The 25,895-nt window shown below is 39.4% G+C and overlaps 1 protein-coding gene across 3 annotated transcripts in view; it reads left to right on the forward strand.

Moving 5' to 3' along the window:
• The first annotated feature begins 7,559 nt into the window (after positions 1–7,559).
• ARHGEF7 (Rho guanine nucleotide exchange factor 7) overlaps positions 7,560–25,895 on the forward strand; it is a 321,655-nt gene continuing 303,319 nt past the window's right edge. The window contains exons 1-2 of one of the 3 annotated variants that reach the window (XM_036756507.1): positions 7,560–7,573; positions 8,196–8,362. In XM_036756507.1, coding sequence (XP_036612402.1) covers positions 8,198–8,362 — 165 coding nt within the window. In that variant the 5' untranslated portion in view covers positions 7,560–7,573; positions 8,196–8,197. Of the gene's footprint in view, positions 7,574–8,149; positions 8,363–25,895 lie in introns of those variants that run through there. The other 2 variants (XM_036756511.1, XM_036756508.1) reach the window with 2 other exon arrangements.

Raw genomic sequence — 25,895 nt, forward strand, 5'->3', positions numbered from 1 at the left:
TGTGCCACCTTGCTGCCCAGCGAAATAGGAGGCTAATTTATCTGCTTTAAGTGTAGGGAAAGGTACATTTTTAGTTTTGAGAAGAGAGGAAAATCCCTGGATTCTCTGGATATCTCTGCAGGGAATAAGGTAGTGAAGTAATAAGGGTAAGTAGAAACATTTCTGAGTAAAAAAAAGCAGCAGCTCCATAAACTTATATTTCACAAAATCAGTGTGGTTTTAGTGACTTTATCCAGTGTAATACAGTGGTTGGGGAGTAGGAGAGCAAGAATCATGAGGCTATAAATTCTCCCAAAGTACCAGAAAGGTACCCATTATAGAAGGACTTGAAGTAACTTTCACTTTGAGCTAGTATCAGCGTCATCTGAGAGGGTGAAAGGCATTGATTGACTCAGAGGCCTTGGGAAACTATATGACCTAAAGGTCGGGTAATAAAGAACAGGGCTGGGTATCACTCTGATCAATGGCATTCTTGGTATGGGGAGATGCTAATAAGAGCTAGCATTCATATGATGTTTGAAAAGCACGTTATGTGTTACTTTGATCCTAACAGTAGTACTATGAGGTAGGAGTTATCATTATCCCCATTTTAAGGATGATAAAAATGAGGCTGAGAGAGGTTAAATGTCCAGAGTCATAGTGAGTCTCTGAGGTAGGTGTTGAACTCAAGTCTTCCTGACTCTAAATCCATCTCTCCATTCACTACACAGGATAAATAGGAAATAATAAACAGAGATTCATCTTCATGAGTTTGAATCTGGCCTCAGATACTTACTAGCTGTGTGATCCTGGGCAAGTCACTTAACCCTGTTTGCCTCAGTTTCCTCATCTGTAAAATGAGCTGGAGAAGGAGATGGTGAACCACTCCGGTGCCTTTGCCAAGAAAACCTCGAAATACACTCATGAAGAGTTTGAAACTACTGAACAACTTCTTTGGGAAGACTGAGGTTAACAGGAGCTCCCTCATTTCCCTTTCTCCAGTCCTTAAAATTCCTCAGCTTTATTACCCACTTTCTAATCCTTCCCAATCACCTCCCAGATGCTACCAGGAGATATAGTGGATAGAGTACCAGATGTGGCTTCAGGAAGACCTGAGTTCAAATCCTACCTAGGATGCTTCCTAGTCATTGAGTCCCTAGACAATTCACTGAACTGCTCTACGTTCCTTTATTGGTAAAGTGAGGGTGATAATAGCACGTACCCCTAAGGCTGTTGCGAGGATCAAAGACAATAACTTATGTAAAATGCTTCGCAAACCTCAAAGTGCTATATAAATTTTAGCTGTTTTTAAGAGGTTTCCCTTTTTAAGTTTTCCCTTCCAGGGAAACTTCCTAATATCTCCATCTTGATCCCAGCTTTTCTCATCTCCCTCCCTCCAGGGCTTCCTCCAGCAATCATTTTTTCTCTCTCCCTTTCACGAGGGAAAAATGAAATAATATTTGTAAAGTGCTGAAAACAATGCCTGGCAAAGAGTAAGCACCATATAAATGGTTATTCCTTTTCTTTCCCCTTGCCTTCATGCATCTTCGATTTCTCACTCTCTACTGACTCCTTCCTATCTGTCTAAATACACGTCCAAGTCTTCCCAATCCTAATCTAAAAAAAATATTCTCCTATCCATCCTACCTCCCCATCTGTCTTCTCCCATTCTCCGTCAAGGTTCTTGAGGGTGCTATGAGTCTAGAGAATTCTCTCTAGTGCTGGAAGGAGAAAGGTGGGGCTTTGTGGAGATAGAGGAAAATTGTAAGTTCTTTTTTTAAATAATGTTTTTACTTTATTTTTCTCAATTACATGTAAAATAACTTTAACATTTATTTTTTATAATTTTTGAGTTCCAAATTCCCTCCCTTCCTCCCTCCTCCCCCTGAGAAGGCAAACGCTTTAAACATATTTTCACATTAGCCATGTGGCAAAAGAGAACACATACCAAAAAACAATTAACAACAACAAAACCACAAGAGAAATAAAGTTTAAAAAGTATGCTTCAATCTGCATTCAGACTCCATTAATTCTTTCTCCGGAGGTAGGTGGCATTTTTCATTGTAAGACCTTCAGAGTTCTCATGGATCATTGTACTGCTGAGAATAGCTAAGTCATTCCCAGTTGATCATCATACAATATTACTGTTACTGTGTATACTGTTCTTCTGGTTCTGCTCTCTTCAGTTTGCACCAGTTCATATAAGTCTTCCCAAGTTTTTCTAAAACCATTCTGCTCATCATTTCTCATAGCACAGTAGTATTTCATTGCAACCATATACCAAACTTGTTCAGCCATTCTCCAATTGATGGAGAACCCTTCTGTGAGTTCTTTATACATTTTGCACATTTTTGAGGTAAAATAAAGGTCAACCTATTCTGTTTTATTTTAGCTAACATTTTTATTTTACCTAATATTCATCGTTACCTTGAATACTTGGATGGGAGCTTTTACATTAAAAAAACAAAAATAAAAACAAACAACTAGACACAAGATAGCTAGGGGTATTCAGAAGTTTCCCACAGGTAAACGTAGGTGGGGCCTTCTTAGCCAAGAGTTATTGGGGAGGACAGGGGACTGGGCACTGCTTCCAAGATTTATCCCAGTAGGTGTAAGTCCAGAGTTTGAGGTGTTAGACTATGGGTTACGTCTCAAAATCTTTTTTTAAATCTCCATCCTTTATGACTTCTTTGTAGCTCTCATCTTCCCTGCAGTATCTGAGCACTTCCATCTGAACATTCCTTCTTCCCTCAGCTTCTGAGACACCAATCCCTCTTGATCTTCCTACCCCTCTAACCACCGCTCCATAGACTTTTATGGAGTCACTTTCTATTTTCAACTCCTTAAGGTAAATGATCACCAAGGTCCTGTCTTCTACTTTCTTCTATTTCTAAACTCTCTCCCTTGGTAATCTCATTCATGCTAACATGTCTAAGAAATTACATTCACATATATGCATATGTTCATGTATAATTAAGATCTAGACATAAAATATTTATTTGTGTATATGTGTGCGTGTATGTGTGTATATATACTAAAATATATATAAATATTTAAGTACATATAAATAGATGTGTATATGTGTACATTTATATATACATCTATATGTATGTACGTGGGTTATATATGTATTTATACATACATATATCTATACCACTTCAAAGTGCTATATAAACATTAACTATTATTAAGAGATTTCTTAAGAAGAAATTAAGAAGCCATTATTATATATAGGGCAGCTAGGTGATGAAGTGGATAGTGCGCTGGCCTTGGAATCAGGAAGAGTCGTCTTCATGAATTCAAATCTGACCTCAGCCACTTACTAGCTGTGTGACCCTGAGCAAGTCACTTAACCTTGTTTGCCTCAGTTCCTCATTTGTAAAATGAGCTAGAGAAGGAAATGGAACACTACTCCAGTATCTTTGTCAAGAAAACCCCAAGTGGGGTCAAAAGGAGTTGGATATGATAGAAATGACCAAAAACAACAAAATTGTTATACACACACACAATGTATATATACACGTATGCATATATACATACATGTATGTATATATGCATACACATACATACATATATACACACACATTCAATCTTAGTCTATGTCATACTTTTGCTCCAGTTCCTTCCTACGCTGGAATGCCCTTGGCTCCATATTTTTTCTGGTCTTTTAAAGCCCAACTCAAAAGTCACTTCCTATAAGCAGTCTATCCGTATTGTCATGTTCAGTTTTGTCCTTTTCCATTTGAATTGTGCACAGTTTGTTTACTGTCGTTTTTCTTGCATATCTCATGGATTTTGTACAATAATTATTTGTACATGTGCCATATTTCACTGCACTAAAACCCACTAGGTCAGATTCTTTGTCCAATCCAAACTCACATTCGCACTAAGCCTTCATTTCCTCTTCTTAAAAATGGGGGTAAGAATATTGGCAAAACCTTTCTCAGAGTTGTTGTGGGGAAATTTCTCCCTAAAGTTCTTTATACATTTGCATTTGAGTTATTAGTACTGTTATTATCCAAAATGTACTTTCCCATAACCAGTCAAAATCCTGGTTCTTAGAGCTGAAAGAGAATGGAACACAGATCAACCTGGCCTGTCCTGTTTTAAATTAGACATTTGTTTTTCTTGTTTGATCTTACTCGGATACAGGAAGCAAATTCTTAGTATTCTCTACATTAAAAAAAAAAAAAACCTTTCAAATACTTGAAGGACTCCATCTTTTCTTCCCTTAGCAACTTCAATTCCTTCAACTTTTTTATTTAAAATCTGTATTTTATTCCATTGATTATTCTGTTGTTTTTCTTTTGACATTCTTTCATATATCTTTTGAAATGTTGTTACCTCAACTGGCTACAATACTGATTAATTCATAGTTCAAAGAACAGATTTTTTTTCTCACTCCTTACACAAAGTCTCTTTGCTATATCCTCATGCAGGTGGGCATTTTCCTGCTAGCCAATCTTCTCCCAACTTGGTTGATAGGCAACATGGCCTAGTGAATGGAGTTTTGGACTTGGAGCCAAAAAAGGTCTGGGTTCGAATGTTACCTTTTATAATTATAAGAGCCATAGAGCTAGAACACACTTTAGAGATCATCATAGTAGCTGCCTGACCTTGGGCAAATTAATTAACCTCCATTTCTCTCTAGAACTTACCTATGAAATCATAAATATCTAAGTCATAAATAGTTTATGATATTTATTTTTTTCTTAACAAAAACTCCCTTACTTGTTCTATTTGAAATACATCATAATTTAAAAGCCCAAATGATGACTGTTTTATCAAGACATTTTGAATTTTATTGCCGTCCTTCTGAGTATTAGCAGCTCCGCCTGATCAATACTTAGGAACTTCAAAAGATTTCTGAGTCAATGGATAATCTCTACCATCTCTTGCCTCAGTAGATGTTTGTATGATTTGCCCTTGGCACCACCCCCTGCCCCCATCACTTGGTGGTTAACTTTCTGGCAATGAGGCACTTTGAACTTACCCTAGGCTGGTTCTTGGATGGCAGTTCCATACTCATAGCTTTTCCCACTTTATGTTAACTTCTAGAACATTTGGCCTGCTGGTATAGACTTTGAGCATCCAGAACCCTCTCCATAGCATAAGGAGCAACATTATCCGCAATTGTAGTGATATTATTCCAAGTTCCTTCTGTGGATCATCTTAATAGAAGTGAATACAAGGTAGAAGGGAAAGATTTTTCTGGAAACGCTTAGGTTGATAATACTGATAATTACCATTTGGTTAAAACTCTTGTACTGGATATTTACCTCCCTTTTCTTGGTCATCATATAAAGAAAGCATCAGTAATCTGTTTATTTGGCATAATCATGGGTATAGGAAATGAACTTTAATGCTAGTGCCTTCTCTTTGTTGACTATCTGCAACTTATCCTGTATACATCATTTGTACATAATGGTTTGCATGCTTTCTCCCCCACTCCCTTAAAACTGTAAATTTCTTGAGAGCAGGGACTGTATTTTGCCTTTCTTTGTATCCCCATCACTTAGCACAGAGCCTGGAACATAGTAGATGCTTAATAAACACCAGTTGACTGATTGGTTTCATTAGAACAGGAAATTCCCAGGTGCAGAAATTCCCTCTACCAATTCAGGTTTCGACTGTCTCTGCAGCTTAGAGTCTCAGAGAGCTGTTTACAGTAGCGAAAGGTTAAACTTTTGCCCAAGGTTAAATAACCGGGATGTGCCAAAGGTAGGACTTCTTGAACCCAGGTCTTTCTGGCTTTGGGGCCAATTCTGTATTCACTATGCCACACTGCCTCTCTGTACAATCATAGGGACATAAAAAACAGATTTGATGCCTTGATATGAAAACAATATGGTATTTATTGCCATTTTTTTCCAAGAAATCAAGCTGCTTCTGGCATTATTTTGAGTATTTACATACAAATGTGAATGAGTATCAAAATAATGGAGAGGAAATAGAGGTAGTGAACTTGAATCAGGAAATATAGGAGTAATGGCATTAATTGGCTACAACAGTGGAGTACTGAATGAAAGCAGAAGTTGGAGTAGGGGGAACACTGTTAAGTTCTTTTGGATATTTAGAAATCTTATATAGCTTTCCAGCCCCTTCCATAAACTATCATTATGGAAAGTCACAAAAAAGCAAACAAGGAAAACATTGGCAGACTGCAGACATAATGAGTGGAAATAAATGTAGCAAAGGAAAGCCAATGCTTTAGCCAGCATACTCTATTTCAATAAAAGACTTGATTTCTCCTGTGAACCGTATGGAGATGAAAGAAATGCGTAAATATCATTAGCCATTTCTTTCTTTTTCTTAAATAAAAGCCTTTTTAATTTACACAGCAGTTAGGTTTTTGAATGTTTTGAAGCTAAGGCTATGAAAGAAAAAAATGATACTGGTTCCTAACTGACCACCCCCACCATGCCCCATGCATGCCCCATGGCTATATATGCTTCATGTCTACTCCTAAAGTTCTTTCTAGAAAGTATCTATCTCCTGGATCTGAGATAACTGTGACATTCCTCCCAGACCAGCTTAAGAAATCAATCAAATCAAGTATTGATTAAATAGAAAATAAATCTACTTTATGCCTCTGTGTAATACCATTTCTGAATTTCTTCCCAAATTTTTGGATCGAATCTCTCAACTTAAAATGGAATAACTACCAAGTTTCCGGTAGTTATTCTATTCTAAAGCACAAGCCTTAGACGAGACTCTTGAAGGGGCCCTTAGTTGCCAGCAAGCCGCATTAACCAACCCTCCACTAGGGGACACACGAGACACAAGCTGTATAGAGTTAGATTGCAGTTCACGTTTACAGGGACAAACAGCATTATTGAAACCCACTCCTGCCCAATTTAGACTCATCTAGTTTTGTACATAGCAAAAACGTATGTCACGTGATTGTTGATTTGTAACAGTGAGGAGAATGCCACGTATTTGGGGCCCCCTTCCTCACGACTCACATCTTTTAAAATAAAATTGCCATAAATAAAGGAGGAGGGAACTAGATGGGAAACCTTCGGTTGTTTTTTTTTTAAACACACATTATAAAAATTGAAAAACTGTAAGTCTTTTTAAGCAAAAGAGTGAGGCATAAGGACAGAGAACGAAAGGAGTAAAGGAAGGTTCTTCCAGATGGTGTCTGCTTAAAATTGCCCAGGCAGAAGCGCAAATGGTTAACATATTGTATAAAAGAAAGTGCACATGGGCACATCTCACTTGTACAGTTCGATGATAAAAGGCTGCAACTGGCAAATGAAAATGAACTAGTTTCTCTAGAGGTCAAAGGGACTTCTTTCAGACGTTGTCTTACTTAGTTAAGATGGTACAAACACAATATACCAAAAAAAAAAGACTTTTAAGTGATATATACCTGACTAAATGTATTTAGCATATAGATGCGTGTATTCCTATATCTCACAAGCACATTTTACATTTGCAATTTGTTCAGAGTATCAATTTATGAATCTTTGGAAATTGGTTCTGTAGAGGTGTATTGGCACGTCTTTGTATATATGGATCGTGCTCAAACGTGCGTAAAAGCGGACGCCAGCATGCGTTCAATAACCGAACCTTGACCCGGGCACCTAAGGTAGGGCGGATCCATCTGCCAGTCGTATTAATGGCTAGAACACGCTAAGATGATGACAGGATGTGGAGCTGGTTGCAAACGGCATCTTCTTTTCTTCTCCTCCTGTCAGTGATGTCATTGGGCGACAGCAGCTGAAGGAAGGCTAGGAGGAGGAGGAGGAGGAGGAGGAGGAGGAGGAGGAGGAGGAAGGGGAGGAGGAGGAGGAGGAGGAGGAGGAGGAGGGGGAGAAGGAGGAGGAGGAGGAGGAGGAAGGGGAGGAGGAGGAGGAGGAGGCGGCGCCAGGCTGTTGCTGCTGCTGGTGCAGGTTCATGTGCATATAATGAAAAGGCACTTGACAGTCTGCCAAAACGCACGAGAGAGAGAGAGAGAGAAACTGGACCTACTGGATTTCGCAAAGCCAATCGTCATCATCTGCATCTACATGGGGAAGGAGGAGGAGGAGGAGGAGGAGGTGGGATCAGCAGCTCCAGCCGCTGCTGCTCCAATGTGAAACCACAAGCAAAAAGGGGGGGATCCAAAAAAAAAAAGGCGACAGAGAAAGAGGCGGGGGGGGGGGGGCGGAGAGGCGGCTCCGTGTGCAATTTCTCTCCCTTTTCCCTGCGGATTTCTCTTCCTCTGGCAGCTATGAATTCCGCCGAACAGACCGTTACGTGGCTGATTACCTTGGGGGTGCTGGAGTCGCCCAAAAAAACCATTTCGGACCCGGAGGGCTTTTTGCAGTCGTCTCTGAAAGATGGGGTGGTCCTCTGCAGGCTGCTGGACCGCCTGCTCCCTGGGACCATAGAGAAAGTAAGTGCAATATCACCTCTCCACGCCTTCCACCGCGCTCCCCCCACCCCACCCCACCCCACCCTACCCTACCCTACCCTACCCCCACCCCTCCTCTTCTCCACAAAATCTGATCATGTCAGCCCTGGCTTGATTGTGTGTTTCACCAGAGGACTGGACACACAGACACACGCAACACAGCACACAATCACACAGACAACACATCTACACACACACCATTTTCTCTCCACCCCCGCCCCTTCCTCTCCCATTGAAAGCTCGACCACCTCAGAAATAAAGCCCCGCTCAGCCCGCGGGGCTGGGCGCATTCAGCCTGGGCTGGAGCCGAAGTCGGGAAACGCCTTTGAATGTACTTCGGTACAATGACCTAAACCCTTGGGGCTGGGGGAGTGCGGGGGAGCGGACCGAGGGGCAGCACTGCCCCGGGGCACATGGGTCATAAATCAGCCGGCTGATGCCTTCTTCGCTCCCTAGCCAGCCTCCGGAGCCCCGCAGAACCGTGCGATCTGCGGACTAGCCCTACGCACTTTCCTTTGTGCGCTGAGCTCCCTTCGGAAAGCCCAGTCAGCGCGAAAAGGAGCGTGCGGCTCTTCCAGGGTGAACAGCGCGTCCCCCTTAGACAGCCGGAGAACCCATCTAGCGGGAGCTCCAAAGGCGCCATTGTGTGGGGGAAGTGGGGAGGGGGCGGGGTGGGGGAGCCAGGAATAGAGGGAGCCGAGGGGCTCCGAGGCGGCGGTGGCTGCATTTGGCTGCCGGGTGGGTCACTTTTAAAGGAGCAGGACCCGGAGAGAGAGGAGGTGCAGCAGTACCCAAACCTAGCCATGCGTCTTCTCCCACCGCCGCCGCTCCCCGATTTGGGAGGGAAAATGTTTCACCAGCCAAGAATAGCTAATCATTTTTATTTCTGCCCAATATTTAGTTGCTTCTCAGATGTTGTAAAAAGTCGAGGTGTCTCCGGTTCAGTGACCCTAACAGAAAAGCTTGTTTCAAGACGGCACAGTTTTCTGAAATTCCATTGTTCCGACCAATTTATTGGTCACGCTCAACAGTTCAACTTTTCTCATTTTGGGGGGAGGGAGGGAGGGAGAGAGGAGGGGGTCTAAACGGACTGGTTACTTTGTTATTTTCCCCCGCACGTACCCAACAAAAGCTGGGGGCTAGGCTGGGAAATGGTTTATTACTTTCGATGTAGCAAGCATTCCTCCTGTAGTCTTAAGTAAAAGATCTTGGGATCCCTTCAGATGAAACCCCCAAACGTGTAAGTATTGATTTAAGATCCTTGAATTTTATTCCCAGATTTAGACCTTGGATCTGAACAGAACTGATAGCTCTAGAGATCCTGTTACTCATAATGTCTACAGCCAATAAGCTGCATACTCATTCAGGGGAACATATGTGCGAACTTTGACCTGCATATCTTTGAGTGCCTAAAGTTTATTTTCATGCTGGGCAAGAAGATGAGAAAAGGGAGGATCCGGCGCATATGATTTCAAAAAGGATGCTCCCTCTTTTAAATGTCAAATTCTAGCTCCATTTTTTTCTAAAGTGTGAAACAGCATTAAAACTGGTGAATAATTATAAGAAGCGTTGAATATCCAAATCTGAACACTTCAGAATTAGAAGGGTGTCTTGAAAATAATAAGAGAATTGTTTATTTTTATTTTTAATATTTTATGCTAGATATTAGCCATTACAAACAATGAAGTATCCATTTAATCATAATACAACATAAGTCGTTTATGAATAGTCAAATATATAGAAAAATACATTGTTACTAATTTCACCAGTAAGTTTGAATATGTCCTTTTTCTTTAATTTTAAAGGACAGAAAGCCTGTTTATTGATAGTGGATTATGAGAACTTACGCAATACAAATCAACAAATATTTGTGAGGCACTTAGAGTATAGAAGGCACTCACTATTGCAAGTAGTTGGGGATCCAGAGATGACCCATATCACATGCTTTCTCTATTTTCCTTACCAGGAAACAACTTCATAAAAACAGTGGCCCCTCTCTTTTTTTTTAAAGGGTTCATCCTATTTTGCTTGTCCTTGAAATAAAAATATTTTGCTTGTAAATGATCCTAATGTCATAATAGAATTGTGATTTAAGATAGGGAAAAAGGAGCAGGAGCTAACTTTTCAGAAACCCCAAAGACTTTGTTTTCATTTAGATATCAGTATCTCTAGTAATAAAAACCAGATGAGAAGTACTGAAACTAAATGATAAATTACCAGAATTATGGACAGAAAATATTTGTCATAGATTCTAAAAGCAATACTTTAAGGAACTTAATCTTTTGTGTTGATGGCAAACAGTTCTCTAGAAGTGTACACTATTATAGAAAGGCTGCTAGAATAATTTTAATTAGTAAATTTCAGTAATGAATGGTTTCAGGTTAATATTTCCCTTTAGATTATGGAAAGCTATTCTTTAAAAACTTGAGATCACATCATCTATTAAAAAAAAGTAGGGTTTCAGATAAGTTATGGCTTATGGAAATCACAAGTAAATGGTATCAAAATGAATGCTAAAGTTGAGACCCAACCCTCTAAAGTCATTGAGCAGTCACTTTTATTGAATATTATTTTCACATTTTCAGAGGCCATAGTGTAAGGTCATTCTGTCATCATATATGATAAAATTATAAACTAAGAAATATCCATGGTTCAAAAGAAGACTTTGTACAGCTAAAGCCTCAGTTTTGAAAAGTCCCCCTAATAAGAGGGATTTCAGAGGAATTATAAATCCACTTCTTCTTCTATACAGTTATTTATTTAAAAAAATTGGTGGGCATATCAATTAGCATATGCTGTGATGCATACAATTCTGATTCACTTGAAAGTGGAATATGACATGGGACAATTTTTCCTTTAAAATAAAAAAAAATCTGAATTTCACTGCATCTCAGTGTTGACCTGATAGACAAGAGGGTGGGGTAAGCAGTCTGTGTCTTGGTTTCTTTAAAATTTAAAGTCCTTGTACCCTGTTTCACCAAAATAATTTTAATAACAAATATTTAACTAAGCAGTTTTGTAGCTCAACGCTAACAAATTCACAATTTAAAACTATTAACTTTGGTGAAGGGCACTCATTATTAAGGAAAGTTTTAAGGCTAGCTAAGAATTCTCAGATGTCTTTAATTAGGTAAAGCATTTGCTCGTGTGTTTCTTCCATTACACTCATTTGTCCTGTTTTTGAGCTAGTAATGGGGTGGGGGAGAAATAGAATAGGAGGATATTCTTTTAATTTTATATTTTGTTTTTTTTCTGTTGTCTATTTTTAGAGTTTTTAGGGTTTGCTTTTTTTGCAGAGCATTTCCTTTTTTTTAAAGAATGAGTTGTAATAGCAAAAAGAGGAAATTAGAAACCTTGTCAATATTTAAGTTGAAAAGAAATAATTCTGTAATATTATCAAGACTGTGGCGATAATATAAAGTATTTTTAAAAAGCTTTGTTTGTGAAGAAAAATCACATGTGCAGCAGCAATTGTTTCTTTCATAGTGGTAATGAAGTTTTGGTGATACAGCCAACCACCCTTGTGATCCATTGTGACTCTAGAGCAAAGTAAACTATAAACTTGGGCTTCTCTAATGAATGGAGTTAGCTGGCTGCAGTGCTAGATGACTACTTAAATACATTGAGAGGTATAAAGTTAACACTCTAAGCATCCTTAAAATTATTTGGTGAGAAAACCAGCAACAGACAATTAAAGGACACAATTTTCATAAGAAAACTAAAATCACAAAAATAATGATGGCAAAAATTCTATTTTAATGCTACTTTTATTAACCTTTGAATGCCTCTGACGTCCTCATTCTCTGGAAACTTTGCATATTCCTTCCTGCGAGTTGTTGGAAAGCAGAGGTGCGTGTAAATTTACCTTGTGTATCTAAAATAGTGTGCAGTAATAACAGATGAGATACTATACCAGAATTGGCAGATGTTCTGCGTGTGGGGGGTTATCCTGTATTTCAGTGTGTGCAGAGACAGCTGTCTCATTTTTTTTTATCAGTTTCAGTGCATTTAATAATTAAGACAATTCAAGTCCGTAATTATTAAGCACCTAGTGCTGTGCCTTGCTGTTTTGCTTGCTATGAAGGATTCAAAGGTAAAGTATATCTTCTCTAGGAGCTTATAATATAATTGGGGGGAGATATGACGTAAATACCTAAAATAAGAGAATATGAGACTGTTAGTGATCAGATGTTATAATGCATGCTGCAGATTGCTGGTGCCACAGGAATTTAGACAAGGAGGAGATCTGCCTTTGAGCCTAAAGAGACGTTGATAACCTTCTCTTAGCACTCAAAACTTTCATATTCCAATCTTTCCAATTCCCCACCCAACAGAATAGATACTCTATTCCCTAAAATAAAATCTGGCAACTAGTCACTATCTTTCGTATCTATATAAAAAGAGTCAACACTACTTTTCAGGAATTAGAAAAATGCATCCATGGCAGCCCTACTTTCCTAAAACATGGGTTCCATTACTTTTTCCATCCTCTCTCCAAATTCTGCTGCTGGCCTGGGAGTCAGGGAGAAAGAAAAACAGAGGCCCAGCCATCCTTGGAGAAAATGATAAAAGGAAAAAGGATATTTTCACAGAACCACAGAGTCTCAGAGGCCTTGTCTAGTTTAACCCTTCCCTGTAAAAGGATCCTCTCTCCAATATACTGGGCAAGTGGTAACCGACTTTTTTTCCCTGAACATACCACCAGAAATCCCTTCACTCCTCACCCTTTTATTCCAAAAAAAAAAAAAAAAAAAAAGAACTGAGGCACGAGCAATATTTAGGTAGCCATGTCTTTTAAGGCAACTTGTGGGCATTCAGTAAATACTTGTTGCCGGATAGATATTTAAATTAGAAATAATTAAAAAGACTGATAAACATAATTCATTTTAAAGGGTTTTTGAACTTCACAGAAGAACTTCGTATTAAATTAACTTGTTGCCGATTAGGGGTAAGGACTAGAACTATGATTTCATTAACGTTGAAAGTTTTGGGATAAGGAAATGTCCTCTTTGTTGGAGCCTTTGCTGTAACTTACAGTGTTTGAGAGTTTCCTAGAACACTGATAGATTAACTGATAGGTTAAGTGACTGATTGGGTCACAGCCACCATGTCAGGATTGGGGAACCTGCGGCCTGGAGGCCACATGTCCTCTAGGTCCTCAAGTGCGGCCCTTTGACCGAATTCAAACTTCACAGAACAAATCCCCTTAATGAAAGGATTTGTTCTGTAAAACTTGGACTCATTCAAAAGGCCGCACCCAAGGACCTAAAAGGTCACATGTGGTCTTGAGGCTGCAGGTTACCCACTCCTGCACTATGGGTTAGCAGTAGTTCTTGAATCCAGATCTTCCTGGACCTGAGGCCAGCTCTCTCTCCACCACACCAGGTCTGCTAATTAACTCATTTTACATAAGAATGAAAAAGATGAATTTTGGTTAGATACTCTGAATAGTGATTAAGAGTGGAACACTATAAGCCCAGTTCTATGAGCATGTAATTTTAAGGTACCATGTCAGCAACAGTTTCCTGTGTTTGGTTTTCTCCTTCCCTTTGTGCTTCCTCTCTATTTGCAAAAGGAGAGGTGAATGGGGTTGTACTGAGGGGAACATCTGGTTCACAGTAAGTGCATTTAATATACAACTCATTAAAGATAAAGTAAACAAGCCTGAGTTCAGTTTCAACATAACCCGCCCCCCCCCTCATGATTTCCCAACACCTGGCTAGTAAGTGTAAAGAATTTATGTTAAATCCGAGCCCCCTCTTTATCCCCATCCTTTACCCCAAACTTGTATCGTGTAGATTTTTTTTTTGAGAAAAGGATGACATGGTATTCCATCCCACTGCTTTTCCTGCTTTTTTAGACTCGTGTGTGTTTGTTTGCATGTATGTACACTTTGTTGGCTAAACCGTTCTACTACTTTATTTCTCCAGTGCAGTGTGTGCCCAGCCATCCCGCATGCTCACTTTCTCTTCTTCTAGTGCTTTCTGTTCTTATGGATCAAACACATCAGTTGCACATCTGTTAGGTACCTATTCTGCATCCACTACTTTATTAGGTTCTTGAGGGAATGCAAGAGAGGAGAGAACTGTCTCTGGCTTCAAGGAACATATTATAATTTTGTTGGAGAAATAAGTTGTATATATACAGTCACACACACATGGTTTAGAGAATAGCAAGAGAAAGAAAAAGATCGAACACTAGTTGGCATAGTATAGAAAATAAATGGTATAGAAAGTGAGTGGGTCAGATTCAGGAAAGAGCATTGTAGGCTGTAGCAATAAGAATGACTAAGAAAGAGTGAATGTAATTGACTGAACAAATTAATGAATAATAACTTTCATGCGAGGGAGACAAAGTTGTATGGCGGGTAAAAAGTAAACCAGAGGCAGGAAGACCTGGGTTAATGTCCAGCCTCTGGCATACAGGCTCTGTGACCCTTCACCAGTCACGCTGTCTTTCAATGGTCCGGGTAAATCTTTGTAATTGTAAAGTTGCAAAACAGGTGCTGGTTTACATTGGTCAAGGGAGTTTCCACACTGGGGAGTTCCCTACATAAATGAAATTACAGGTCCAGACCCAAAACAAAAACAAAACAATTTTGCATAGTAGTTATAAAGGTTTCATGGAATTAGTGCAGTAACTTGGAAGGAACATTGGACTAGGAAACAGGAGAATCTGGGTTTTAGACCTGGCCCTGTGATTAGCCACCTGGCTGTACAAGTCACTTGTATCTGGGTTTTTGTATCCTTGTTTGTAGACATTAAACACAAACCTTTTGTATATGGAGGGAAGTGGTACACTCTAATCAGAAAGACTACAGTTATCCCCTCCACATTGCCACTTTCCCTATCATAGTTTTGATAGATCATGGACCAGCATAAGAAATTAAATGGGAATTTTTGGGGAGTCTTACCGAAGCCACAGTTGACATGCAAAGACGAGCAGATGACACAGAAAAATTTAGAAACTCAGAAATGCATAAAATATATGTGTAGTATTATATAATTTAGCGTATAACCAAATATTTAACCCAAATTTTAAAATAATGTCCTGTAGACACCCCATAAAATAAAAAGAAAAAAATTCAGGAGGGCCAAAAAATTTTACGTGGATTTTCCAGATCACGGGAACACCATGCCCCTAACTCCCTTTGTGTGGAAGGGATAACTGTACTAGGAATCTGTAGACCTGGTTCCAAACCGAGCTTTGTTATTTGCTAGCTATGTGACCTTAGGTGAAACATTGAATATCTCTGGGCTTCAGTTTCTTCATCTGTCAGGTGGTTTGGACCACATTTGAAAGTTCTCTTCCAACTCTAAAATTCTGTGTTCTCTTACCTATAAAAGGTGAATTTTAAACAAGGACTTTTCAAAAACAGTCTGTGGCATCCACATGAGGCGGGTGAAGTATACATCTGCAATGCCAAGTTACCCAGCTCAGTGTTTAGGGACAATGTCAGTCACTGCTGCATTCTCTACCTCTGAAATAGAAAATTCCATTAGTCTACCATCAGTCTCATTCTGAAACTGTTTGAACATCTTAAGAGTAGATGGGACTATTTTTATTAAATATTAAGTAGTAGTGGGGGGGGAGGGGCTGTAAAAGGAAGTAATTTAACATATCGGTCTCTTACTATGAAGTTCATTATAATTGCTCTAGGCATATTGATAGGATCATAAAACCATAAATTTACATCTGGGAGGAAACTTTTAAGATATATGTACCAACCACTGGCCTTTGAGAAATGAGAAAAAGTATTCAAGTTTCCTTCTGCAAAACATTTACAATCTTGCAAAAGCTTACTACAATTTACTTAGCTGTTTAAAAAAAGAAATCACCCGAGAGCTAAAGGACATTGCTGGAAAGTTGTAATCCTGATTTACATGCTCAGAATCTGGGGTAATTATGAGATCTCTGAGTATTCCCTGGCAACTGTGGATTTGAAGGACATCCACATATGGATTACTTCTGGAGAAAGGTGAACCAGATGGCTCCTTAGGGTCTTAAAAGTCTGGATTGCCATAGTGATTTAAAATGTGGGTGGGTGATCCAGATTACAACCAGCTCTCAGGTTGCTGAGCTACGTCTGGAGATGACCCCAAAGTGCATTGTAAACCTTAAAATCCTATATTAATATGATTTTTGGTGTTACTGTTATTGTTATTGGGGACTCTGTAGGCTCCAGTCATATCAGAGTTTGGGGTACAATTTATCATTTTGCAAGCCTACTATTAAATGCCTATGTGCTAGACACTATGCTAGATGGTAGTGATATAAATACGACAGTGTGGTAGCTCCTGCCTTCAAAAAACTTACATTCTATTGCAAGGAGGGTAAAAATCAGAGAAAAGGAAAGAATTGAGTATTTCAAAAAACAAAGGAGTTCTGGATACAACCCAAATAATATCCTTTAAAGCTAAGTATAGTCATTATCAGTGAAAGAAGATGGACTTCAAAAGAGAGGCATTTCAAAATATTAGGGATGGAACTAAAGCAGTCCCCTCGAAGAAAAAAGGCAGTAGACTTCAATTATCTGTCACTGAAGAGGAAGCAAATGCTCCTGTGGCAAAATGAATGAATGAATGAATGAATGAATGGTGGGCCAATTGATGATCTGTGGTGGATGGTTCGTTTGTGTCTTCCTACCATTGAATCCTATTGTTGTAAAACACTGTTTTCCTTATGATTATTCTGTTGTCTTTAGGGCCTGAGTTCAACAAATTAGGAAGTCCCCTTTCTCTTCACTTTTTTTTAGTTGAAGATTGCTGAGGTAGCCTGTTGTCCAAAGGACATACGTAGGCAAACACACGGGATGGCATGGGGCAAAGGTATTTTAAACTGGAGCACAGAGATTGTATTTATTTTAGTTATTTATTTATCTTAGTTGTCTGCCTTGGACAACTCCATATGGCCAGATTCTTTAGTGCCTTTTTTATTATGTGGGAAAACTGAGCCCAAAGCATAAATGTTTTCTTCCTGTCTTAAAGAAAGAAGTCAAATAAATACACGGTGTTTTTGTTTTGTGCCTCCACTAAGGTCCTCCTATGATGTCTCACTGCAGAATGGAGGTGACCTTGGATTCTCAAAGGCTATTTAAGTGAACTGTATGTGCTGGCAGGTGCTACCTCAGTTTAGAAAAAGGGGTTTTAAAATGTGTTTATTTTGTATTTTTTATATCCTTATTTATGCATATTTTTTTCTCTCCTGATCCTCAAAGGCAGGGACTGTTTTTATTTGTTTTGCCTTTGTATCCCTAGTACCTAGCACTACGCTTGGCACACGACAGGTCCTTGATAAATACTTATCGGTTGTTGGAGGGCCTTGGCAATGGACCATTGTCTGAGGACCAGACAAACCAGATTCAGAGAGAGTCATTCATTGCCAAAACACCCCGGTGTTTTGTTTTGTTTTGATTTTGTTGGCTACTGTACCTCATGAAACTGTCTCCTATTTCTATGTTCTTTTGGTGAAGGTAGTACCTTTATTTGTGAAATAACAGATTTTTTTTAGTACTGTACTGTTGGTAAACTTATAATTTATGTCCTCAATATTCTAATGAATAGTTCATATATTCTATATAACTTTCCGACTTCAAATTTGTATTTTGCTACCTCCTTCATGTATACTCTGTGCTGTTTAAAAATATTCCACTATCTTTAGTGGTGTCACACATTAACAAAATAATAACAGGAAATAATAGTGGGTCAAAATAAGGGGTACTTAATGTTGGGTCCATGGACCCCCCCCCCCAGGGATCCTTAAATAGATTTCCAGAGGATCTGTGAACTTGTGTGGGGAAAAAAATTATGCCTTTATTTTTACTAGCTTCTAACTGAAGTTTAGCATTTCCTTCAATCATTAAAAACTCTATTTTGAGAAGAGGTCCATAGGCTTTACTGCTCTGCCAAAGAGGTCCATGACACAAGAAAGGGATAAGAATCCCTATTCGAAATGAACAGGATAGCTTGATAAGCGTGCTTAGCTTAGGAGGCTTTTTCTCTGCTACTGCCATTTTTTTTTCTGTTCCCATCAAGGGGTCCCATCACCCATTGGCAGAGGCTACTGCTTACTTTGGACCCACACCAACAAGAAATCAATTAATCTTTCCCCATGGCATCCTCTAACCCCAATGGTATTTACCATGACTTCATGGTTTGCCTATGACATTTCTAATGTTAATCCTGGGGCTCCCTATTTTCCATTTCCTCTAAGATGTTTGAATTTCTGTTTCCTCGATGAAGCATTTTTCATTATTGTAGAGGCTTATGCAGTTGTCTTAGAGTAGAACTTCACAGAATGTTTGCTTGGTCTGTTGTGGAATTAGTGGAATGTGTGTGTGTGATACAGGCATACCTCAGAGATATTGCGGGTTCAGTTCCCGATCATTGCGATAAAGCAAACATCACAATAAAGCAGGTCACACAAATTTTTTGGTTTCCCAGTGCATACAAAAGTTATGTTTACACCATACTGTATTCTGTTAAGTGTGCAATAAAATTATGTCTAAAAAAACCCAATATATATTTTAATTTAAAAATAATTAATTGCTAGAAAAAATGCTAACCATCATCTGACCCTTCAATAGTTGTAATCTTTTTGCTGGTGTTGATGGCTGCTGACTTACCCGGGTGATGGTTGCTGAAGGATGGAGTGGCTATGGCAGTTTCTTAAAATAAGATAACAATGAAATTTTCCTCATCGATCGCCTCTTCCTTTCATGAAAGATTTCTCTGTAGCATGTGATGCCATTTGATAGCATTTTACGCATAGTAGGACTTCTTTCAAAATTGGAGTTAATCCTCTCTGCTGCTGCTCTATCAATTAAGTTTATGTAATATTCTTTAATATTGTTATGTCTCAAGAAATAGGGAAGCCCAAGGAAAGGGAAAGAGAGGAGAACAGCCTATTGGATGAAGTAGTTAGAAAATATAACATTTCTTGATTAAATTCACCATCCTTAGGGTCTAAGGGACCTTAGAGATAAATTCACCGGTCATGGTTTGTGATGTCCCAAAACAATTATAATAGTTAACATCAAAAATGACTGATCACAGATCACCGTAACAAATACGATAATAATAATGAAAAAGTTTGCAATATTGTGGGAATTACTAAGATGTGGACACAGAGACACAATGTGAGCACATGAAAAACGGTGCCAGTAGACTTGCTCAATGCAGTGCTGCCACAAACCTTTAATTAAAAAAAATGCAATATCTGCAAAATGCAATAAAGTGAAGCACAATAAAATGAAGTATGCCCGTATTGATTTTTATTCCCATTCTTTTGAGAGGGTATTTATTGGCCATTTTGACACACTTGTTAACTGCCATTACAGCCATGCATCTTGCCACTAGTGCCATTCTTTTGTGCAATTTAGCTAGTACATGTCTCCTACAAGAAAAGCATATTTATTTGTCACAGACTTGAGGGAAGCTGGACAGATTTAGGAAGTCTTCCAAGATTGGTATGATTGGCGCTACGCTGCCATCAAAACTTTCCTAAAGCTCTGGTCTAGAAAGCACCCTCAGCTTGGTCTTCTCTGTTTCAGGACCAGAATATTTTAGCTGGAAATGATTTCTCCTTCATCTAGTCTCATAGCATCTTACGGAAAGAACACTGAATTTGGAGTCTGAGGACCTAGGCTTATATCTAACCCTTTAATTTCCCACCTATATAACTTTGGGCAAACCACTCCACATTGCCGGTCCTCATTTAACTCATCAATAAAATAAGAAGATTGGACTAGATCAGGGGTGGGAAACCTGTGGCCTCGAGGCAACACGTGACCCTCTAGGTCCTCAAGTGTGGCCCTTTGACCGAATCCAAACTTCACAGAACAAATACCCTTAATAAAAGTATTTGTTCTATAAAACTTGGACTCAGTCAAAAAGTCGAACCCAAGGACCTGGAAGGCCACATGTGTCCTTGAGGCTTCAGGTTCCCCACCCCTGGACTAGATATCCTACAAGGTCCACTCTAGCTTTAAATGTATGTCCTAGTTTTCTTATGTATTTATTATATACTAATTTACATCCTGTATAGATGTTATCACCTATCAGATGCTAAGCTCTTTGAAGGCAAGGACCCTTTGTAATTTATCTGTATATTTAGTATCTTAGAGCTGGAAGGGACCTTAGAGATAAACAAATCATAGGGCTGTAAGATCGCAAGATTGTAGGTTTAGACCTAGAAAAGATCTTAGAGATCATCTGGTCCCCTTTCTCCATTGTATATATAAGGAAACTCAAAGCAAGGGAAGTGAAGTAAGTTCCATAGGGAGGGAGGGAAAAGAGCTGAGAGTAGAACACTAACTCCAAATCTAATTCATTCAATAAACACTTAGTAAGCACCTGCTTAAGTACCAGGCGCTGTGCTTTCCACAATACCATTGCTCTCCCACTGTGGCCTTGTGTATAACACACACTCAATGATAAATGTTTGAATGAATGAAAACTACAGGGATAATACGTTTGTCTTATGACATAGCTTATTCTTGTGAGATTGAAAAGCTAGACGATTTGCAGTACCATAGTTGTTTTTTTTTTGTTTTTTTCCAAACTTTATATTTTTTATTTATACCTTCAAGTTTATATTTTTTAAAAAATTTATTGTAATTTTATTAACATACAAAGCAATATTGAACATAAAGCAAAATTAACATATGTTTATAACTTATAAAAATAACCATTATAAATATGTGTTGGATGAACTTATTTTTTGGTGCAAAGTATCTTTGATGACACCCTTATCCTTAATTATTTTTCAGCTAGTTCTCTTTTTTTTTCTGATAATTTTCCCCTCCCACTTCCTTCTCCACCTACGTTGGAAAAAAATGTCACAAGTAAAGCCCTCACCATATATATGCATGGTCCAGCAAAACAAATTCCCACATTGGCCATGATCGAAAATATGTGTCTCTTTCTTCATTTTAATTCATCTCCTCTCTGGCAGGGAATGAGTGGTGTGTTTCATTTTCATTCTTTTGGACTCGTTGATCATAATACTCAAGTCTTTCAGAGTTGTTTTTCTTTTTTTTTTTTAAGAGGGGGGAAGGCAGGGCAATTGGGGTTAAGTGACTTGCCCAAGGTCACACAGCTAGTGTGTCAAGCGTCTGAGGCCAGATTTGAACTCAGGTCCTCTTGACTCCAGGGCTGGTGCTCTACTCACTGCACCACCTAGCTACCCCAGAGTTGTTTTTCTCTATAATGCTGTTATCACTATATATATATTGTTCTCCTAGTTTGGCAGCACCTCAGTTTTCATCTATGGCTCTTCTTAGTTGTGAAGCTTCATGGGAATATAACCGACCTCCCCAACATGAGCCCGGCACCGCTGGTGGTCTGTCTGCCAGGAGCATCTCTGTAGGGGAGAATTCAATGTCTGGACGTAGGAACAGAGTAAGAGAAATAAGAAAGCTGATGACTGAGTGACAAGTGGAGAGCAAGAAGTTCACAAGGAGCTGCTGGTCACACTTCATTTGTCAGACAAGATAGTCGGTAAACATTTATGAAGCACCTACTATGTGCCAGGAATTGTGATAAGTGCTGGGGATGCAAAGGTAAAAAAAAATAATCTCTGCTCTCAAGAAGCTGATAGTCTAATGGGTAAGACAATATGAAAACAACTGTGTGCAAACAAGATATATAGAGGCTAGATTGGAGGTAATCAACAGAGAAAAGGTCCAGAAATTAGGGAGGATCTTGATAGGCTTCCTGAAGAACGTGGGATTTTAGCTGGGACTTGATGGAAGCCAGGAAAGCCAGGAGATGGAGATGAGGAGGGTATAGCAAATGACTGTAGATTGTCTATAGTCTATACTGACATCTGTCATATCCTGCCTTGTGAAATCTTCCATAGTTTGGTCTTGTATTGCTATTTAACTTTATATGCAGGTAAATCTTGTTTTCCCAGTTAGATTTAAAGGATCATAAAGGTCCTTTAAATCAGGGGCTGTCATTGAACTCAGATTCACTCTTCAATATAGTGCCTGAAGAATTATGTTTTGACTTGGGTGAAAAAAAAAGTCTGTGTGAGAGACAGCCCTGTTTTCCCCTGGCTTCTTTCTTATGAAGAGCACTACCATCTTTGTAGTCACCTGGGTTTGTAATCAGTCAGCTAGGTTCAGTCATCCTGAACTCCTCATTCTTCCTCACCCTTATATCTATTCAGTTCATAAGTCATGTTTACTCTTTCTCCAAAACATCTCACATCCATCTCCTTCTCTCTGCTCACATGGCCGCCATCCAAGTTCAAACCTTCATCCCCTTTGATCTAGCCTATTGAAATAGTATCCTAAATGGTCTCTGTGCTTCAAGTCCTTCCTCCATCCAAACTGTCCTTCAGATAGCCGCCAAAGTGATATTCCTAATGCATAAATCCGACCATACCACTCTCCTACTCAATAAACTCCAATGATATTGACAGATTGTTGACAGTAATCTGACCACTTCCTACCTTTCCAGTCTTCTTCTCCATTATTCCACGTCACAAGACTTCATGATCCAGTAGGCATGGCTTCTTTGGTATTCTTCCCCATAGCACTCCATCTCTTGATACACATTCCTTTTCACCGTCTCTCTCCCTGTATCTGGAATGCTGTCCCTTGTCACTTCCCATTACTGGCTTCTCTGGCTTTCTTTAGGACTCAGTTCAAGGCCCACCTTCTTCAGGAGGCCTCCCTCCCTCCATCTTCACACTGCTAATGCCATCACTCTGAGATTCCTGTCCATCCACACTCTATATCTTGTATGTACATAGCTGTTGGTATATTTGTTTCCCCCATTAGAATGGGAGCTCCATAAAGGGCAGGGAGCATGCTGACTAAATGCTTGTTGACAGACAGACTCTAAATGTAAGTTCATTAAGGGAATAGACTATTTCATTTCTATCTTTGTATTCTCCTCCTACCCTACACTACGCCAAGCATAGTATCTGGCACATAATAGGTTCTTAATAAATGCTTGTTGGTTTTCACCCTGTCCTGACTTCCTTCTAGTTTTACAAGATTAGGAAAATTTATTTACCATTTGAAGTTGAATATTCTTCAAAATTTATTTTGTTGTTATGTTTTTTTTTCAGTTGTTATCTGACCCTTTGTGACCCCATTTGGGGTTTTCTTGGCAAAAGATACTGGACTGGTTTGCTTTTTCCTTCTCTACCTCATTTCACTAATGAGGAAACTGAGGCACACAGGGTTAAGTGACTTGCCCTGTAAGTGTCTGAGGCCAAATTTGAACTCAGGAAGATGAGTCTTCCTGACTACAGGCCCAGCACTATGTCCACTGCACAATCTAGCTGCCCCAAATTTATATATTTATTTTTATTTTTATTGACCTTAAGTAAAAATCAAATCCACAGATACTTATTGTCTATTACACAGGGCTATGTTCTAGGTCAGGGCTGTCCAACCTTAGGTTTTTATTGAAACAATAGACAACATATTTTGATTTGCCATTTTAGCGAGAGCTCTGCCGTAGCTCAGCTTCCTTTACTAAAGCATTTATGTAAATTTCTACGCTTATAGGTGGGCCACATAAATCGCGCTATGGGCTGCATTTTGGCGCTATGGACTGCCTGTTCTAGGTAGTATAAGTTTTAAAAATCATATTGTTAAGTTCACAGTTTAAGAAACTTTCAAATTGAAACACACATACCAACTATACCACACATTTAGATAAGAAATAGCGAAACTGCACAAATAATATCTCACCTACAAAATATTTGGAGTTATTTGGGGAGAGGAACTCCTTTGCTTCATTTTTTGAATGACTCCTCTTAATCTGAAAACAGGCTGAAGTCCTAAGAGAGGTACATAAAGAAATATCTCAATGAGAGATATTGGGAGACGACGTGGTGCAATTAAAAATGTGCAGAAATTTGCAAGCCAAGATTTCCAGTCTTGGTTCTGCCACTTATTACTCATGTGACCCTTTTGGGTCTCAGTTTCCTTATCTGTAAAACGAAGGCCTTGGAGTAGATGACTTCAGAATTCCCCTTCAATTCTGGAACTGTGATCCTATGAGATGACTTGGTCGTCTCCTGACTAAAAGGACACAGGAATTTAATTTATCAGAACTTTATTAAGCGCCTACCCAAGGCAAGACACTATTCTGGATACCGAGAGAGCCACAAAAGTAAATAAGAGGAGGTCCCTTTGGCCTCACAAGTGGTTGACAATTCAGTAAACGGAGCCAGGAATTTGTATAGTGGGAGTTTATAGCCTAGAGTGGTATTTCTATGCAGGAATTGACCATGGGAGCTTCTGAGATAAATAGAAGAACTAACAGTTATTAAGTGCCTTTTATGTGCCAGGCACCATGCTGAACATTGCACAAATATTATTTCGTTGGATCCTCACAACAACCCTGAGGAGGGAGGTGCTACTGTTATCCCCCACTTACGGTTGAAGAACTTGCCCAGGGTCATACAAGGATGAAGTGGCCGAGGCTGGATTTGAACTCTGACCTTCCTGACTCTAGGCCCAGTGCCCTACCAGTTATACCACCTAGCTGGGAACTTGGTTGGGTGTGAAATGAGAGTCTTCCCCTGACTGACTTCTGGTAGAATACCAGGTATCTTGGGGAAAACATCTGCACGATGAGCGACTTGAGCAGTCTGCAGCACAGCAGGAAGATTGATAATGCTTGTAGTTTTTAGTTATACTGTTGTAAATTCAAAGGCAGTTATTTATCACTGTCCTTTTTTATTTTTTTTTAGTGGGAGTATGGGTGGGTGCAAGGGATTCTCAGTTGTTAAATTGATAACTCTGTAAGTCTTTGAATTCCCTCGCGGAGTATTTCTGATTTATCTTTAAAATTTTTCTTATTTCTGTTTCTTACGTTATAGCTTAGACTTAGAATAAATATTATGAATGAGTGAATGAAAAAAGCATTTATTAAGCACTTACTACGTGTGAAACATCGTGTTAAATGCTGTGGGTACAGAAAGAAAAGCAAGACAGCCCCCACTCTCAAAGGGCTCCCAATCTAGCATGAGGAGAAAAGGTATATAGGAGGTTTCGGCTGCAAGTCAGTTGGAAAAGCCCCATGTTCCTTAGGGTGCAGCCGCAAAGCAGGTGGTAATGCATATTGTTCAATGTTATTTTCATGGGCAAAACCATATCCATTTCTGATGCAGAACTGCCTGAAGGGACCAAGGACTGTGGCGACCAGAACTTTCTTTTCCAGATCTTTAGTAGTTATGGTTGCTGAGGAGGCAGGAGCAGTTGCCAGCATCTCTACAAGGGTTGCTTCCTGGGATGGTGGCTTTGGGGGTGTGTCTGGAAGTGGGGCCCATAACCCTTGGACTTAGGGTCCTGGGCTGTTTTCAGTGTGGCATGAGAGTCAGTGGTGACTGTGGTTTGACCCATTTGTAAGTGGCACCTCTTATCTTTCCCTCAAGGTATCTTACTCCTTCAGCTAGGCTACTTCCTGCCCAGTAGGTGGCAGTTGGCCAGAAGATGGTAGAAAGAATGAAAACAGAGAGAGAGGGAGAGAGAGAAAAGGAGAGGGAG

This window comes from Trichosurus vulpecula, chromosome 4 (genome assembly GCF_011100635.1).
Source record: "Trichosurus vulpecula isolate mTriVul1 chromosome 4, mTriVul1.pri, whole genome shotgun sequence".
NCBI lineage: Eukaryota > Metazoa > Chordata > Mammalia > Diprotodontia > Phalangeridae > Trichosurus > Trichosurus vulpecula.